Genomic DNA, 18,915 nt, shown 5'->3' with positions numbered 1-18,915 from the left:
TTTCTCCTGTTATCGTGACCTCGGAAAAATGAGGGGGGGGGGTGGTGGTATAGGGGATAAAAGAGTCAAGAGTCTTATTTCCATTTGAGAAAGTCTAGGTCATGGGTAATTGGGTATGGTCAAGGTGTGAGAGAAATGAGTATATAGGAGAAATGGTTCCCAGTCCCCATGTTAAAATTTCCGGGTCGTCCGCTCATTTTACTAAAAAGGTCTTTTTGTATGTCAATAACTCCATATGCCGCAACACTGCAACAGCCTAGATGGTGTGGCATTCGGACTTCGGAGAGACCTCACTATGCCTCCATACAAAAGTCGTTAGTAAAAAAAAGTAGCTTCCCGTCGCTTCTCGTCGAATCCCCTTATGGGAAATTTAACATGGTCATTGGCATTTGGCAACCATCTCTCCATACCCCTGGGTCAACGAAGCTATTTTTGTTGATGCATTTGCATAATTCATAATAACGAGTTGGCAACCCTGTTGGTTTTCCTCTTAATCATACGACTAAGTCTCAATTTGCATTCACTATTCAACCGCTGACACTGACAGGTAATGGTGGAACTCCTTACAAGTTACAATGTTCATGGGTAAGAACTAGAAACTAATAAATCTTTTTGTCTCTATTCTTTTATTACTTAAATGTTACGTGTAGTTGCTGATCATTGTTGGAATGACGAGTTGTGCGTCATTGCGTCATTAAAATGTAATAACCCTAAATTTAAACCAGTTGAAACAATTGTTTGAAACGGTCAAGTGATGATTCTCCATGGTTCCTGAAATTAAAAAGGTTGACAACATTGCTTGAACTAGGGCGAACTGATGACCAGTAAGTATGTGTTGGTTTTATTACACTGACACATGTCAGAAAGCTTAGTTACTACTATTATTTAGAGTGATATAATTTTAAATATTTTAATCTATACTGATATGGGCTATTTTTTCTGTTATTTAGTAGATGAAGACTAGTAAGCGAAAAGTTTCATCCGGTATGTAGATCATGAGATGTACCACACTGTGTTCTGGAAGTCCTGAGAAGTGCCCTCTTTGCTAGTACGCATTGTGTCCTGCAAACAAAGGTATATCACATGTGTCATTTTGTTTTATTGGTGTATGTAATACGTACATGCTGATGACACGCTTAGGACACCTAAATATTTACCATGATTGTTGCTAATTCTGAATGAATTGAGTCTTATCTTGAAAAAAGGACCCCTATCTGTAGAGGCAACTAATAGTTTACTAATAAGACAGGTGCTGAAAGGTGGTTACAAGCTGCATCACGTGTCTTCCGCGGTGTTTTACTGGATCGCCCAACTTGGTGTTTGCGTATATGCCGGTCGGAGGCCTTCGTGATTTGGTGTTGACTGGTTCGTAGTTTGACTACTTGGCGTGTCTTTGTAAAGGTATTGCATGTTTTACACTGATCCATTCGAGCCTCAGAGTCACCGGTTCGACGTATGCCTACTATTCCGGTGCTAGAGGATCTCGTAAAGTAAAGGGCTAACCATATATGCTCGATCACATAACTCGTTTCAGTGGTCGATCCCCTCGGTTAGATACATATGGTCGCTGTGATTGGAGTTCACTAATCCATTTATGTTCTTAAGGATGGACTGGTATCATTCTGCTGTCCGATGTTCTCTCGCGATACGTAAATCGATATATCTACCATGCCTGATGTGAGTTTCTTTAGTGGCATTGGTATTATGACTGCAAGTGATGATAATCTCAAGAGCCAATTTATCTGTATGAATTTAAATGAAATTGAATGATAGGACTGAATCAATTTTTTTTATACTGTCCACGAGCACTATGAAGATGGAATCTAATAAATTTGTTTATGCCCAGGTATGAGCGGTATTGCGTTTCGTGGAAGTCAATGGTAAGGATTTTTTAATTTTTTCTGATTGCCATTTAAAAAAATTGAAGTGATGAGAAAGCTTATAAAGCAAATTCAGAATAGTACTATGCTGAATCAAACTGCCTTCCTTTTGATCGCTATCATTTCGCATTTCCATCCTACGGTTTTTGGAGCAGTAATGCAATATACTTTTCCTTGACTATTTAGATGTGGAAGGCGTTTTCTTCTGTTGGCCTTATTTGAATTTATCATTCCCTGCACTTCTGTCAAACATTAGGTAACACGAAATCCGGACTTCATCATTTTGGTTATATTAAATATGATGAAAACGAGTTACCGTTTGAATTTTATGAAACGTAATTTTGGCTGTATGTTAACTGACCACTGACAAGTTAAAACTGTCGTTTGTCTATTTTTACTTCCTTAGTAACACTGTTTTAACGGTCTTTTATAGTTGCTGATGAATACCGACCGTTGGTAGCTGCTTGGTACTGGCGATCAACTTTCGCAGTTGTAATTTACTTCACATCTATCATATTTTCATTTACTCAATGATGCTAATCTTTGATCCGTTTAGTCCAAATTTTCATGAGGCTGTGTCCATTTTTAAATGTTCTTTTTTGTAACATGTTGGTTTAGTTGCGTTGAAATTTAAACGAAAGTCAATATATGACATGTTATATAAAATTATTTTTTATATGAAGTGCTTTATAATGTGAAAATTCTAATATTTTTCTGTTAGTATGTATAAATGTTTAATCTAGAATTATTGTGTAATATCCGAAAATTCTTTTAAGCAACAACGAATTAAACAAATCACAGCACGAATATGAAAGAAAACATTGATCTGAAATCAAAGATGGTCAATGACTCAGAGCTCGTAAATTTCACGGCTCGATCCAAAGGAGTTAATTGGGTTGTTGTTGAGATAACGAATACGGTGAAGAATTCAGTTCAGAAAATGCTGCATTTTTATCGACATTTGGGAGGGCCATTAATGTAAAATTTCTATGCTTGCATCCACGAGACAATTTGAATAAGCAAGGAAAGTCTTCACATTCGCTGATCCTGCTGATTATAACCGCATTCAACCCTATCGAGACCCTATTCTACTCCTCGGACTTACCGATTTCGCACCAGTCAGAGTTAAACTAGTGAAATGCCAATTTCAACAAGACGATTCGATTAGTGTCCAGAGACATATTTTCGATAAAAGACCAGCCATAACCTCTCGAAGGTGCATTGGGATTATCTAAGGTGTTTTTAAAAAGTCTTTTTTCTCGAAAATAGATGGCGTGTTATTATTTTGTTTGGGTTTTTATTAGTCGTCTGCTTTTCTTCGTTCGGACTTCGGAGTTATGGAAAGAAAACGAAGAGAACTGTTATATGACATTCGTTACTGTTTCTTGTCTTGCAATTTATTGACTATTTAATAGTGAGATCGCGGTTTTCCATAAAATTGAAACCAAAATATTACCGACCTGTGGTGACTAATGCAAGGTCTCTAAAAGAAAATTCTCGGCCGGCCGTTATCTTCTTGTCTTCATTCGTTCTTCAAAACACCCAGGTGAATACACAACAGTTTATTTAGGATTACTTGTAGTCACTCTAGTCACTCTAACTTAATATAAAAGAAAGACCTAAAACCATTTTTCTGTTTTTTGTTTAGAAATTACGTGACAGGTTGTATCATATACTATTGAATTTCACATGTGTTTTAGGTGTGTAATCCTGGAATTTTGCTGATTACTAGCTCCGGTCAACATTTGTTCTAGTTGCAGTCTTGTAGATGCATTTTTCCATAACACTTTCCCGCCAGAAGCCGTTCTTTAGTGGACAGTCGGAGGATCGAAAATTTTTAAGTAAGACGCAAAAATCTTATTTTTGTTTAAGTTTCCTTTAAATTTCCAACTCGTTTATACAGCTCTATATGTAACGTGCCTAATATCGGGAGTCGGCCAACGATGTCAATCTACAACGCACTTTCTTAATTGGAGCTGGTGTTTCCTGGGATGTGTTGTTGCGGATTTGTTACACTATCATGTTCAAAAAGGTAACTGTGTTCATTAATTTCTCTTTTAGAAAGCTTCAGATTAAGTAACGGAAGACCAGAGAATAGATCCCTTTGTTTCAGTCATAGCCTACGCAAGTTACGGCCAGTCAACGTACGTATGCCCCTGCAAAAGTTGGGGAAGCTAGAAAACGTTCTTTTGCACGCAACAACTTTTGCAGGGGCCAATGTACACTGACTGGCCGTAACTTACGTAGGCTATGGTTTCAGTATTGTAACTTTCAGTGAAATCTGTGGATGTGTGGTTTTACATTATTTGATTTTCATCCTTTTAATTTGTTTGTATTAATTGAAAAACATGTTTACTATAGATTTTTCTGTAAAATTTCTAATAACAAAATAATTTTGAGGGATTTTGGTGATTCAACTTTACAGTCTTTAGACTCTTTACTCCTGTCATCTTGCTTGCTAATCTTATGCAAATTTTCTGGAATATGGCGCTAGGTAAAATTGTGTCCGCCAGGTGGTGGAGTGCCTGTTCGTGAGTGACGAAGCCGCCATTTGCTTTTGAAACAGCGTACGGGAATTCTTCCAAATGACGGTGTTCTTCGCTTTTACATTTTAAAAAATGTTTCCACGCCATTCGACCAAGTTGAAACGAAAGTGAATAATTCTAAAGCATGTAAGTGAATTGTGAGAGTTTTTACTTTTCGAAAAGTTCATTTTCTAATCTATTTTAATTTATTTTGTGTAAGCATGTCGAAGATCTTGCTTTTATCCACGTGATCGATGCCACAAAGGTGTGTCTTTGAGAGGGTCTCTACTATATTGCAACACAAAAATGTGAAGAAACCAGGAAATCTGAAATGGTAATAATGTACTTTTAAGGTAAATCAAGTAGGTTGTCGCTTGTTTTCGACATCAAGAACAAAATACTATCTTATTTCCGTGCTTCTAAATATGACAGCTGACATTGTGGAAAGTTTGTTGTCAGTTTCTAATCAATCAGTATAAAGAAATTGCCCTTTAACTTAAAAAATTTAAAGAAAATTTCACAAAGTGATCTTTGGTCATCTTCATTGACTTCTTTTTCTCTTGTAATCTAAATTTGAAGTATTATCATTGCCTCAACTACAACATGTTGCAACCACTTATGATACAGTTGCAAGCTAAAGAGAGCACTCTTACAAAACAGTGTATTCTTGTAGTTTTGTGGGACTGTTTAGTTTAACTTTATCCCTTTCATTATGTCACATCACACAAGACATCTCCTTCTCAATATTAATTTAATATTTTTCCATTGTTTTAACGGCATCTGAGTATGAGCTGCAGCCAGTTGGCGGAAGATGTGAACATGTTAGCTGTTGCAATCAGTTTGTGAGGAATCTCATGCAGAAACCAAAAATAATAAGGTAACTAACTATGTTCATTTATTTCTCTTTAAGAAAGCTTTAGATTAAGTAATGGGATACCAGAGAGTAGATTTCTTTGCTTCAGTATTGTAACTTTCAGTGAAGTCTGTGGACGTGTGGTTTTGCATTAATTGATTTTCATCCTTTGCATTGTTTTTCACAAATTGGAAGTTTTAAAGAAAATTTTCACAAAGTGATATTTGGTCATCTTCATGATATCTTTTTCTCTAGTAATCTAAATTTGAAGTACATCATTGCCTTAACTACAGTACATTGCAACCATTTATTGATCTTGCAACTATCTGCAAGATAAAGTCAATTATCATATGCATATAGTTTTCGTGTTTTGCTTTGCAATTTTTTTATTCATTTTACTAATCTACTTTAATTTTGTGACAAGCATGTCGGAGATCTTGTCTTTCTCAACGTGCGGTGCCATGTCAACAAGATGTCTCTTTGATGAGGTCTCTACTATATTGCAAAACAAAACTGAAGAAAACAGGAAATCTGAAATGGTAATGATTTACTTGTAAGATAGATCAAGTGGGTTAGGTTAGCATTTTGCTTAAACTTTTGTCTACGTTTGTGTGCTACCTATGCGTGATCTTTGTTTACAGTTTACCTCAGTTAAACATTTGGTTTATTAGATGAAATTTGGCTAGTTCCTGCTTCTAAATAAGACAGCTTTTATGAAAAGAACATCAGCTTATGAAGAGATGTAATTTTTTATCAAACAGAACAGAAATTCCCTTCATTCTCAAAAACTTGAAATGAAATCATTATCTTTGGTCATCTTTTTGATTTATTATTCTCTAGTTTAATCTAATTTTGAAGAAAATCTTTGCCTTAATTACTAAGTGTCTGAAACATTTATTTTACGATTGTAAGCTAAAGTTGAAGATCACTTGCATTTTTTCTTTTGCTTTGTAAATTTTATTTCCTGTTATCTTTTTTCACATTTCAAAATGTTATTGGTTCATTAACGTTCTTTTGCTTTGTAGGATTCTATGGTCAGTTTGATGTTTGAGCTGTTTATGGTGTTGCTGTTTGGTGTGAAGTGGGTTTGCAGTCATTTTCCATTTGAGAGATGCGCTGAAATGGACCTTCGTCAGACTTGCAGTTCAACATCATACTTCAATGTGTTATTTCCGTATGTTTGTGTCCGTGCAGTGTTGAGCTGTTGGGCAAAACAGTCATTGTTGTCTGATGGCTGTCGAGGTATATTTTATCCGCTGCATTTTGTCAATATGTCGTCTCTTGCTACCTGTACGTTGAGGTAGTGCTTGATGAACAGTATCATTTAGTTTTTCAGTCGTTATTGCAGCCCAAGCTGGTGAAAGATCTTTTTGCATCAAGTAAATCTGACTGTTTTTTTTTGTGTTGTTGGAGTGTTACGGAAGTTATGTCATTATTGTGTTGAATTGTCATTGTGACTGCAGTTCACCGTTTATAATTTAGGAAGGGAAAAAAAAACAGAATTATGGGGAATTTATGTCAAACAACTAATAAACTTGCTTTCGGGATTGGGAAAGGAATGTGGAGGTTGTCAGGTGGCAGGGTGGTGACTAGAATTTTCATATCTCAAAATATAATGAGGTATGTTAAAATGTACTGATGCGAAAAATGTGGATAAAATCTTTATAAATCCACAACAACTTCTATAATTTCAAAACCTATTTAATTACCCTAAAATCATACATCTAAAATCCTTTTACTCAGTAATTTTACAATCCCATAACTCACTATCCTAAAACAAATTACCCAAACTAATATACCTATAAACACAACTGTTGTATGATTTTTGGTCAATTAAATAATATGTTATAACATTAGAAAATTTTTTGTAGATCTATAAACTTAAATCCTCATTAATCGTTACATTACATTTTAACATGTTGTAGGGATATGGTTTAATTGGGTATTTTGTTTTAGGATAGTGAGTTATGGGATTGTAAAATTACTGAGTAAAAGGATTTAAGATGTTGTATGATTTTAGGGTAATTAAATAGGTTTTGAAATTATAGAAGTTGTTGTGGATTTATAAAGATTCTATCCACACTATTCGCATCAGTACATTTTAACATACCTCATTATATTTTGAGATATGAAAATTCTAGTCACCACCCTGCCACCTGACAACCTCCACATTCCTTTCCCAATCCCGAAAGCAAGTTTATTAGTTGTTTGACATAAATTCCCCATAATTCTGTTTTTTTTTCCCTTCCTAAATTATAAACGGTGAACTGCAGTCACAATGACAATTCAACACAATAATGACATAACTTCCGTAACACTCCAACAACACAAAAAAAAACAGTCAGATTTACTTGATGCAAAAAGATCTTTCACCAGCTTGGGCTGCAATAACGACTGAAAAACTAAATGATACTGTTCATCAAGCACTACCTCAACGTACAGGTAGCAAGAGACGACATATTGACAAAATGCAGCGGATAAAATATACCTCGACAGCCATCAGACAACAATGACTGTTTTGCCCAACAGCTCAACACTGCACGGACACAAACATACGGAAATAACACATTGAAGTATGATGTTGAACTGCAAGTCTGACGAAGGTCCATTTCAGCGCATCTCTCAAATGGAAAATGACTGCAAACCCACTTCACACCAAACAGCAACACCATAAACAGCTCAAACATCAAACTGACCATAGAATCCTACAAAGCAAAAGAACGTTAATGAACCAATAACATTTTGAAATGTGAAAAAAGATAACAGGAAATAAAATTTACAAAGCAAAAGAAAAAATGCAAGTGATCTTCAACTTTAGCTTAGTAATTAAGGCAAAGATTTTCTTCAAAATTAGATTAAACTAGAGAATAATAAATCAAAAAGATGACCAAAGATAATGATTTCATTTCAAGTTTTTGAGAATGAAGGGAATTTCTGTTCTGTTTGATAAAAAATTACATCTCTTCATAAGCTGATGTTCTTTTCATAAAAGCTGTCTTATTTAGAAGCAGGAACTAGCCAAATTTCATCTAATAAACCAAATGTTTAACTGAGGTAAACTGTAAACAAAGATCACGCATAGGTAGCACACAAACGTAGACAAAAGTTTAAGCAAAATGCTAACCTAACCCACTTGATCTATCTTACAAGTAAATCATTACCATTTCAGATTTCCTGTTTTCTTCAGTTTTGTTTTGCAATATAGTAGAGACCTCATCAAAGAGACATCTTGTTGACATGGCACCGCACGTTGAGAAAGACAAGATCTCCGACATGCTTGTCACAAAATTAAAGTAGATTAGTAAAATGAATAAAAAAATTGCAAAGCAAAACACGAAAACTATATGCATATGATAATTGACTTTATCTTGCAGATAGTTGCAAGATCAATAAATGGTTGCAATGTACTGTAGTTAAGGCAATGATGTACTTCAAATTTAGATTACTAGAGAAAAAGATATCATGAAGATGACCAAATATCACTTTGTGAAAATTTTCTTTAAAACTTCCAATTTGTGAAAAACAATGCAAAGGATGAAAATCAATTAATGCAAAACCACACGTCCACAGACTTCACTGAAAGTTACAATACTGAAGCAAAGAAATCTACTCTCTGGTATCCCATTACTTAATCTAAAGCTTTCTTAAAGAGAAATAAATGAACATAGTTAGTTACCTTATTATTTTTGGTTTCTGCATGAGATTCCTCACAAACTGATTGCAACAGCTAACATGTTCACATCTTCCGCCAACTGGCTGCAGCTCATACTCAGATGCCGTTAAAACAATGGAAAAATATTAAATTAATATTGAGAAGGAGATGTCTTGTGTGATGTGACATAATGAAAGGGATAAAGTTAAACTAAACAGTCCCACAAAACTACAAGAATACACTGTTTTGTAAGAGTGCTCTCTTTAGCTTGCAACTGTATCATAAGTGGTTGCAACATGTTGTAGTTGAGGCAATGATAATACTTCAAATTTAGATTACAAGAGAAAAAGAAGTCAATGAAGATGACCAAAGATCACTTTGTGAAATTTTCTTTAAATTTTTTAAGTTAAAGGGCAATTTCTTTATACTGATTGATTAGAAACTGACAACAAACTTTCCACAATGTCAGCTGTCATATTTAGAAGCACGGAAATAAGATAGTATTTTGTTCTTGATGTCGAAAACAAGCGACAACCTACTTGATTTACCTTAAAAGTACATTATTACCATTTCAGATTTCCTGGTTTCTTCACATTTTTGTGTTGCAATATAGTAGAGACCCTCTCAAAGACACACCTTTGTGGCATCGATCACGTGGATAAAAGCAAGATCTTCGACATGCTTACACAAAATAAATTAAAATAGATTAGAAAATGAACTTTTCGAAAAGTAAAAACTCTCACAATTCACTTACATGCTTTAGAATTATTCACTTTCGTTTCAACTTGGTCGAATGGCGTGGAAACATTTTTTAAAATGTAAAAGCGAAGAACACCGTCATTTGGAAGAATTCCCGTACGCTGTTTCAAAAGCAAATGGCGGCTTCGTCACTCACGAACAGGCACTCCACCACCTGGCGGACACAATTTTACCTAGCGCCATATTCCAGAAAATTTGCATAAGATTAGCAAGCAAGATGACAGGAGTAAAGAGTCTAAAGACTGTAAAGTTGAATCACCAAAATCCCTCAAAATTATTTTGTTATTAGAAATTTTACAGAAAAATCTATAGTAAACATGTTTTTCAATTAATACAAACAAATTAAAAGGATGAAAATCAAATAATGTAAAACCACACATCCACAGATTTCACTGAAAGTTACAATACTGAAACCATAGCCTACGTAAGTTACGGCCAGTCAGTGTACATTGGCCCCTGCAAAAGTTGTTGCGTGCAAAAGAACGTTTTCTAGCTTCCCCAACTTTTGCAGGGGCATACGTACGTTGACTGGCCGTAACTTGCGTAGGCTATGACTGAAACAAAGGGATCTATTCTCTGGTCTTCCGTTACTTAATCTGAAGCTTTCTAAAAGAGAAATTAATGAACACAGTTACCTTTTTGAACATGATAGTGTAACAAATCCGCAACAACACATCCCAGGAAACACCAGCTCCAATTAAGAAAGTGCGTTGTAGATTGACATCGTTGGCCGACTCCCGATATTAGGCACGTTACATATAGAGCTGTATAAACGAGTTGGAAATTTAAAGGAAACTTAAACAAAAATAAGATTTTTGCGTCTTACTTAAAAATTTTCGATCCTCCGACTGTCCACTAAAGAACGGCTTCTGGCGGGAAAGTGTTATGGAAAAATGCATCTACAAGACTGCAACTAGAACAAATGTTGACCGGAGCTAGTAATCAGCAAAATTCCAGGATTACACACCTAAAACACATGTGAAATTCAATAGTATATGATACAACCTGTCACGTAATTTCTAAACAAAAAACAGAAAAATGGTTTTAGGTCTTTCTTTTATATTAAGTTAGAGTGACTAGAGTGACTACAAGTAATCCTAAATAAACTGTTGTGTATTCACCTGGGTGTTTTGAAGAACGAATGAAGACAAGAAGATAACGGCCGGCCGAGAATTTTCTTTTAGAGACCTTGCATTAGTCACCACAGGTCGGTAATATTTTGGTTTCAATTTTATGGAAAACCGCGATCTCACTATTAAATAGTCAATAAATTGCAAGACAAGAAACAGTAACGAATGTCATATAACAGTTCTCTTCGTTTTCTTTCCATAACTCCGAAGTCCGAACGAAGAAAAGCAGACGACTAATAAAAACCCAAACAAAATAATAACACGCCATCTATTTTCGAGAAAAAAGACTTTTTAAAAACACCTTAGATAATCCCAATGCACCTTCGAGAGGTTATGGCTGGTCTTTTATCGAAAATATGTCTCTGGACACTAATCGAATCGTCTTGTTGAAATTGGCATTTCACTAGTTTAACTCTGACTGGTGCGAAATCGGTAAGTCCGAGGAGTAGAATAGGGTCTCGATAGGGTTGAATGCGGTTATAATCAGCAGGATCAGCGAATGTGAAGACTTTCCTTGCTTATTCAAATTGTCTCGTGGATGCAAGCATAGAAATTTTACATTAATGGCCCTCCCAAATGTCGATAAAAATGCAGCATTTTCTGAACTGAATTCTTCACCGTATTCGTTATCTCAACAACAACCCAATTAACTCCTTTGGATCGAGCCGTGAAATTTACGAGCTCTGAGTCATTGACCATCTTTGATTTCAGATCAATGTTTTCTTTCATATTCGTGCTGTGATTTGTTTAATTCGTTGTTGCTTAAAAGAATTTTCGGATATTACACAATAATTCTAGATTAAACATTTATACATACTAACAGAAAAATATTAGAATTTTCACATTATAAAGCACTTCATATAAAAAATAATTTTATATAACATGTCATATATTGACTTTCGTTTAAATTTCAACGCAACTAAACCAACATGTTACAAAAAAGAACATTTAAAAATGGACACAGCCTCATGAAAATTTGGACTAAACGGATCAAAGATTAGCATCATTGAGTAAATGAAAATATGATAGATGTGAAGTAAATTACAACTGCGAAAGTTGATCGCCAGTACCAAGCAGCTACCAACGGTCGGTATTCATCAGCAACTATAAAAGACCGTTAAAACAGTGTTACTAAGGAAGTAAAAATAGACAAACGACAGTTTTAACTTGTCAGTGGTCAGTTAACATACAGCCAAAATTACGTTTCATAAAATTCAAACGGTAACTCGTTTTCATCATATTTAATATAACCAAAATGATGAAGTCCGGATTTCGTGTTACCTAATGTTTGACAGAAGTGCAGGGAATGATAAATTCAAATAAGGCCAACAGAAGAAAACGCCTTCCACATCTAAATAGTCAAGGAAAAGTATATTGCATTACTGCTCCAAAAACCGTAGGATGGAAATGCGAAATGATAGCGATCAAAAGGAAGGCAGTTTGATTCAGCATAGTACTATTCTGAATTTGCTTTATAAGCTTTCTCATCACTTCAATTTTTTTAAATGGCAATCAGAAAAAATTAAAAAATCCTTACCATTGACTTCCACGAAACGCAATACCGCTCATACCTGGGCATAAACAAATTTATTAGATTCCATCTTCATAGTGCTCGTGGACAGTATAAAAAAAATTGATTCAGTCCTATCATTCAATTTCATTTAAATTCATACAGATAAATTGGCTCTTGAGATTATCATCACTTGCAGTCATAATACCAATGCCACTAAAGAAACTCACATCAGGCATGGTAGATATATCGATTTACGTATCGCGAGAGAACATCGGACAGCAGAATGATACCAGTCCATCCTTAAGAACATAAATGGATTAGTGAACTCCAATCACAGCGACCATATGTATCTAACCGAGGGGATCGACCACTGAAACGAGTTATGTGATCGAGCATATATGGTTAGCCCTTTACTTTACGAGATCCTCTAGCACCGGAATAGTAGGCATACGTCGAACCGGTGACTCTGAGGCTCGAATGGATCAGTGTAAAACATGCAATACCTTTACAAAGACACGCCAAGTAGTCAAACTACGAACCAGTCAACACCAAATCACGAAGGCCTCCGACCGGCATATACGCAAACACCAAGTTGGGCGATCCAGTAAAACACCGCGGAAGACACGTGATGCAGCTTGTAACCACCTTTCAGCACCTGTCTTATTAGTAAACTATTAGTTGCCTCTACAGATAGGGGTCCTTTTTTCAAGATAAGACTCAATTCATTCAGAATTAGCAACAATCATGGTAAATATTTAGGTGTCCTAAGCGTGTCATCAGCATGTACGTATTACATACACCAATAAAACAAAATGACACATGTGATATACCTTTGTTTGCAGGACACAATGCGTACTAGCAAAGAGGGCACTTCTCAGGACTTCCAGAACACAGTGTGGTACATCTCATGATCTACATACCGGATGAAACTTTTCGCTTACTAGTCTTCATCTACTAAATAACAGAAAAAATAGCCCATATCAGTATAGATTAAAATATTTAAAATTATATCACTCTAAATAATAGTAGTAACTAAGCTTTCTGACATGTGTCAGTGTAATAAAACCAACACATACTTACTGGTCATCAGTTCGCCCTAGTTCAAGCAATGTTGTCAACCTTTTTAATTTCAGGAACCATGGAGAATCATCACTTGACCGTTTCAAACAATTGTTTCAACTGGTTTAAATTTAGGGTTATTACATTTTAATGACGCAATGACGCACAACTCGTCATTCCAACAATGATCAGCAACTACACGTAACATTTAAGTAATAAAAGAATAGAGACAAAAAGATTTATTAGTTTCTAGTTCTTACCCATGAACATTGTAACTTGTAAGGAGTTCCACCATTACCTGTCAGTGTCAGCGGTTGAATAGTGAATGCAAATTGAGACTTAGTCGTATGATTAAGAGGAAAACCAACAGGGTTGCCAACTCGTTATTATGAATTATGCAAATGCATCAACAAAAATAGCTTCGTTGACCCAGGGGTATGGAGAGATGGTTGCCAAATGCCAATGACCATGTTAAATTTCCCATAAGGGGATTCGACGAGAAGCGACGGGAAGCTACTTTTTTTTACTAACGACTTTTGTATGGAGGCATAGTGAGGTCTCTCCGAAGTCCGAATGCCACACCATCTAGGCTGTTGCAGTGTTGCGGCATATGGAGTTATTGACATACAAAAAGACCTTTTTAGTAAAATGAGCGGACGACCCGGAAATTTTAACATGGGGACTGGGAACCATTTCTCCTATATACTCATTTCTCTCACACCTTGACCATACCCAATTACCCATGACCTAGACTTTCTCAAATGGAAATAAGACTCTTGACTCTTTTATCCCCTATACCACCACCCCCCCCCCTCATTTTTCCGAGGTCACGATAACAGGAGAAAATGCTTTATAACTGGCGCGCTTTTCGCATTTTCCAAGATAGAAATTCCATCTTTACCAATCACTAAAGAACAATCCGATCCCTGGCCGAGCGCTCGGTAGTCGGGTAGTAGTAGTACTGTAGTAGGTAGTAGTAGGACCAGGTGTATGGAGAGGTGATTCCCAATGACAGTGTTGAATTTCCCATAAGGGGATTCGACGGGATGCTCATTTTTACTAGCGACATTTGTATGGGCATGATACGGCGGCCCCTTTGAATCAGCGCCATCTAGGCTCTCGCGGCATATGGACATTCGAAGGGGCCGTTTAGTAAAATGGCCGGAGCCCTCCCTTTAGTCCCTTATGGGGAATTTAACACTGTCATTGGGAACCACCTCTCCATACCCATGGTAGGACGGACCTGCGTCGAAGTTTTGAAATCTCTTTTTTTTTTATCCGCTGTTTATTCCTACCTTTATCTTTTTTGATTACTCAAGATAACAGAAGCGCAACAGTCAATTTTCAATTGACATGATTTGTCATCCTGTATTTGGGGTTTTGCGGAATGGTACGGAAATTCAAAGGCTAGCTGGTTATTAAATAGGTATTCCCATTTTACGGGGGAAATGTTATTTAGTTAGTGAAAATATTGTGACTATACCCATATCCACATCAAGATGGGCACTAATCACTCAACGGACATCACCACTGCATCTCACCAGAATTACCTTTAACCAAAATCAATTTACAGGGTTCTGTGTCCCTTACAATTGACCTCCCACTGCCTGCTGCCCTACATACCTTATCAAATGTCTTGATCATTTTCTCATTCACCGTATACTTTTAAATGCTATATTCACTACCTGATAATAATACCATACACCTAGTCGTAAATCATAAAACCCTCGAATGACAACGTGGGCACTGTGATGTTAACGCTTGTTAACGCTTCATAACAGTCTCGACAAACATTCAATATCATATTAAGTTTGCGTTATATTTAATCTATTACAACATTTAACAGAAACCTTGCCCACATTAAAAACAACACCAACATATCCAAACTAAAGAGTGGAAAAATAGAGCATGCTGAACAAAACTTTGTGACATGTTTCACTTCCCAAAGCTACCTACATTAACAGTCTACATACACTCGCCAAATTAATCCATACGAGCCAAAACAAAGGAGGTGCGACATGGGGAGTACACCTATGAAATGTAAACATAATTAATGTTATTATTCGTTGCACCATTTATAAGAGAATTACCATCAATGAATGAGGACGTCCTCCAAAAGGTTCCTCAAGGGAGAAAAAATCGGTATTATGGTCCAATCGTCCGTGACCGCCAAACTTCTTGTCATCCGAGTCTAGCACGATACGATATTTCCCTGCGGTTGGTACGCCAACACGGTAGTCTGTATAACTTTTGGTTGAATTAAAGTTGAAGACAAATACCACACCAGCTCGATCGAATGAGATGACCTTGTCTTCTTCGTGTTTTGTGCTCACGTAAGCCTGCGGATAGAAGAAATTAAAATCACTCTAATAAAGAATTGCCATCGAAGCAATTCCCATTACCGGATCACTTTTAAGCCATCCGTATTTTTCTTCCAAATGGTTCATTGCAGCATCGAAATCGTTCAGATAATGATACTTGAGTAACTCATCATCGACCAGATTCCATTGCCGCCTAGCATAGTGATACGACTCGTTGTTGCCAACGCGAGGAAAGTCCAACCATTCGGGATGTCCAAACTCATTTCCTTAAATCACAGATACATAGTTACTTTTCAGTGTGTTATCTTAAAACGGAATTACGAATTACCTATGAAGTTTAGATAACCTTCTCCGCCCAAAGCGTGTGTGAGGAGCCGGATCATTTTGTGCAGAGCTATCCCGCGATCAATGACTGGCGATGAGTCTGATAATACCGACATGTGTGTGTACATTTCCTTATCCATCAGCCAGAATGCAATTGTTTTGTCACCAACCAAGGCCTTCGTTTATCCAAAAGTGGGTAAGAAGATATTTTTAAATACTTTTTAAGTTACTTACCTGATCGTGTGATTCAGCGTACGCGATGGTTTTCTCCATCCATCGTCTGTTTGTCAATGTGTGGACTAAGTTTCCAATATTCCAGTCTTCATCTTTATGCTCTTTCAACAACTGGATCCACTTATCTGGAATAGCCATTCCCAAACGATAATCGAATCCTCCACCACCTTCACTTACTGGTCTGCATAGAGCTGGCATACCAGACACATCCTAAAACAATCAGTATTAGTCGCGTGATGTTATTCATAATGATTATCTTAATATTAAATCAATTAAAACATGCACAGATAACCCAACATAACGTATACTTCGTAAATTGGGTTTAAGTAAAACATTACAACTTACCTCAGCAACAGTGATGACATCGGGGTAAATATCATGGAGCACATAATTAGCCAGAGCAAGGTAACATAAAGCCTCGGTATCGGTATTGAGCCCAAAATATTCGTTGTAATCTCCACTAAACCCTTGCCCGATCCCACGGGAATGGTAAAGCATAGATGTTACTCCATCAAACCTAAGTTAAGGTTTAATAGTTAAAGTAATTAAAAAGATAGAGAAAATAAAATAAATTCCATTTTACCGGAAGCCATCGAATTGATACTCGTCCATGTACCACCTTAGATTTGAGAGTAAAAAGCGAAGTACCTCCCAACTGTTGATAACACAAATATGTATAGTTAAACCTCAACATAAGAAACAGTCATCCAAATACCTTGAATAGTTAAAAAGTCTACTATCCCATAATGCATGTTCACCTCGAGCACCTCCATGGAAAAAGCACGAGTCTGTGCCATCAAATTGATTGAGACCATCTAATACATTTTTGGAAGCGTGAGAATGGACGACATCCAGAAGAACGATGAGACCATGAGAATGAGCTAGATCCACCAACTCCTTCAACTCCTCGGGGTTACCAAATCGACTAAAATGCATTCCGTAAAGATTCATTTCACTAAAAATTAATAAAATTAAATAATTACCTTGAGGCTGCATAGAAACTGGTAACTTGGTATCCAAAACTAGCATAATAAGCATGTTCCATAACAGCCATTAGTTGAAGAGCATTGTAACCTAATATAATGAGGAAAAAAATTAAATCATTAAAATTAATAATTAGAATTTTAATAGCTCTATTTTCCATACCAAGTTTCACGATGCGCGGGATAACGTTTTCTGCAAATTCTTTGTAAGATCCAACTTTTCCATCTATGGTAGCGATTCCGACATGGCACTCGTAGACTCTAAGACTGGAAGGTCGTTTCGGGCGAGGATGTTTAAACTCATATTTCTACAAAACAATTCCATGTCTTAAACTATTATCAACAAAAAAAACATTTTTTTTCCCTAAACATGCCTGTGGTGGGTGCCAAACAACCTGTTGGTATGCACATCCTTCATTGACTGGTGGTTTGACCACATAAGTTGCCCATGGAGACAATCTATCCAGCAGCGCTCCATCATCATTTTCAACAACAATCTGCAAATTTGAGATAAAATACTTCACTTGGCATATTTTAATCATGCCATTAACTAACCTTAATTTTTGAGCCATGTTTGATGGGGCATGTTCCATCAGAATTTGCAGGTAGATGCAACTGCCATTTTCCAAAATCGAGTTTTTCAAATGGATTTCTAGTTTTCTCCCAACCATCTAAAACAATTAATTCTCATTACTGTAAAAACTAAAACAAAAACAGCAAAGTTTAACATACTGAAATCTCCATATAAATACAACTGCCGAGCTCCAGGTGCCCACTCTTTACATGTAACACTATTGTCTTCATTAATATGAATGCCAAATGATTTGTAAGCCGTTGTGAATTTATCAATGCCTCCTTCACTTTCACATATTTCTTTCCTTAACTTGTCAAAACCACCATACCTGAAATGAAAATATTCAGACAAAACAAATTTAACTCTACCACGTGGTTCGTGAATCGAAAGAGGAAATACCTGCGTCGGATTTCAGTCTCATGAAGTTTCAAGTAAGGATCTCGATCTAAAAGTTTGTCAATTTCTGGGACGACAATTACAGGGTCGGCCTCAGCAACGACTTTCGTCTCATCTTCTTGTTTGGCAGGAGTTGATGCACTTCCTCCCATTTTAACTAATTTTCCGAAATGAAATGGTCTTACTGTAAGCTGGCGACTCTTAAAGAGTCGATCAGAGACGATCAGATACAGTAAATGAAGTGAAATTCGATCCAGATGTCTAACGAAATGACGACGACTTAAGTAGGGAAGGGAATCAGCTGATAAACTGACCTTGACTTTTAGCGGTAAAATACGGAAAAGCCATTAAATTAATTTGAATGTTTTTAATTTAATTTGAATAAACTTTTATTCTAGAATCTAGTACAATAAACTTTTATAACTACGAAGTAATATTTAAATACGGCTGCCAATTACTTAAAAGTGGAAAATGGCAAATGTCAAACGGGTTTGCAAAAAACTACAAGAAAATTTGAATTTTGAAGAATTTGAATTCACTCACCAGAGGTCTGCTACAGAAAAAAAAATGAAAAGATGCCAGTTGTCATTCAAAATAAAAATAATAAATCCAAAAAGTAAAAAAAAAAAAAAAAACAATTAATAAACGTATCATTAGAGTTTATAATAATTATGTAACGGTGCGCGTGAATGCATAAATTTCTTCTTGGTCG

At 36.1% G+C, this 18,915-nt stretch overlaps 1 protein-coding gene and 4 long non-coding RNA genes across 24 annotated transcripts; 2 read left to right on the top strand and 3 right to left on the bottom strand.

The window, feature by feature from the left end:
* Positions 1-470: 470 nt before the first annotated feature.
* On the top strand, positions 471-2,687 carry LOC124314493. Of its 10 annotated transcripts, none has more exons than XR_006911223.1 (9): positions 533-547; positions 651-701; positions 786-824; positions 951-1,074; positions 1,250-1,401; positions 1,606-1,677; positions 1,847-1,880; positions 2,067-2,136; positions 2,314-2,687. It is a non-coding gene; the product is annotated as an uncharacterized LOC124314493 (long non-coding RNA). The 10 variants fall into 10 exon arrangements; XR_006911220.1 differs by having other exon boundaries at positions 1,246-1,401; XR_006911221.1 differs by lacking the exon at positions 786-824 and having other exon boundaries at positions 1,246-1,401.
* Positions 2,688-3,216: 529 nt separating this feature from the next.
* On the top strand, positions 3,217-6,813 carry LOC124314498. The gene is made up of 6 exons (XR_006911251.1): positions 3,217-3,426; positions 3,581-3,721; positions 3,784-3,912; positions 4,375-4,552; positions 4,626-4,739; positions 6,284-6,813. It is a non-coding gene; the product is annotated as an uncharacterized LOC124314498 (long non-coding RNA).
* Positions 6,814-7,253: 440 nt separating this feature from the next.
* On the bottom strand, positions 7,254-11,000 carry LOC124314497. The gene is made up of 6 exons (XR_006911250.1): positions 10,791-11,000; positions 10,496-10,636; positions 10,305-10,433; positions 9,665-9,842; positions 9,478-9,591; positions 7,254-7,963 (listed from the first exon to the last, which is right to left on the bottom strand). It is a non-coding gene; the product is annotated as an uncharacterized LOC124314497 (long non-coding RNA).
* A 529-nt stretch (positions 11,001-11,529) lies between these two features.
* LOC124314492 lies at positions 11,530-13,749 on the bottom strand. Of its 11 annotated transcripts, none has more exons than XR_006911208.1 (9): positions 13,670-13,684; positions 13,516-13,566; positions 13,393-13,431; positions 13,143-13,266; positions 12,816-12,971; positions 12,540-12,611; positions 12,337-12,370; positions 12,081-12,150; positions 11,530-11,903 (listed from the first exon to the last, which is right to left on the bottom strand). It is a non-coding gene; the product is annotated as an uncharacterized LOC124314492 (long non-coding RNA). The 11 variants fall into 11 exon arrangements; XR_006911213.1 differs by having other exon boundaries at positions 12,816-12,967; XR_006911210.1 differs by lacking the exon at positions 13,393-13,431.
* A 1,422-nt stretch (positions 13,750-15,171) lies between these two features.
* LOC124314423 (1,4-alpha-glucan-branching enzyme-like) lies at positions 15,172-18,491 on the bottom strand. Its single transcript, XM_046779603.1, has 14 exons — positions 18,207-18,491; positions 17,966-18,135; positions 17,789-17,904; positions 17,608-17,730; positions 17,397-17,541; positions 17,234-17,324; positions 16,966-17,175; positions 16,834-16,905; positions 16,596-16,767; positions 16,251-16,460; positions 16,021-16,192; positions 15,774-15,958; positions 15,462-15,710; positions 15,172-15,402 (listed from the first exon to the last, which is right to left on the bottom strand). The coding sequence occupies exons 1-14, from the start codon at positions 18,353-18,355 to the stop codon at positions 15,355-15,357; spliced, it is 2,112 nt and encodes a 703-aa protein (XP_046635559.1). The 5' UTR covers positions 18,356-18,491; the 3' UTR covers positions 15,172-15,354.
* Positions 18,492-18,915: the final 424 nt, after the last annotated feature.

Source organism: Daphnia pulicaria, chromosome 10 (genome assembly GCF_021234035.1).
Source record: "Daphnia pulicaria isolate SC F1-1A chromosome 10, SC_F0-13Bv2, whole genome shotgun sequence".
Lineage (NCBI taxonomy): Eukaryota > Metazoa > Arthropoda > Branchiopoda > Diplostraca > Daphniidae > Daphnia > Daphnia pulicaria.
The sequence above is the reverse complement of the archived record's forward strand: the minus strand, read 5'-3'. Positions and strand labels throughout refer to the sequence as shown.

Bases quoted from the DNA above. Each gene is read 5' to 3' on its own strand.
- LOC124314423 (XM_046779603.1), bottom strand. From the start codon at position 18,355: ATGGGAGGAAGTGCATCAACTCCTGCCAAACAAGAAGATGAGACGAAA. The intron at 16,906-16,965 runs GTATTTGGATGA...TGTTATCAACAG, and splicing joins AGACTTTTTAACTATTCAAG to TTGGGAGGTACTTCGCTTTT. The intron at 16,768-16,833 runs GTAAAATGGAAT...ACCTTAACTTAG, and splicing joins TATCAATTCGATGGCTTCCG to GTTTGATGGAGTAACATCTA.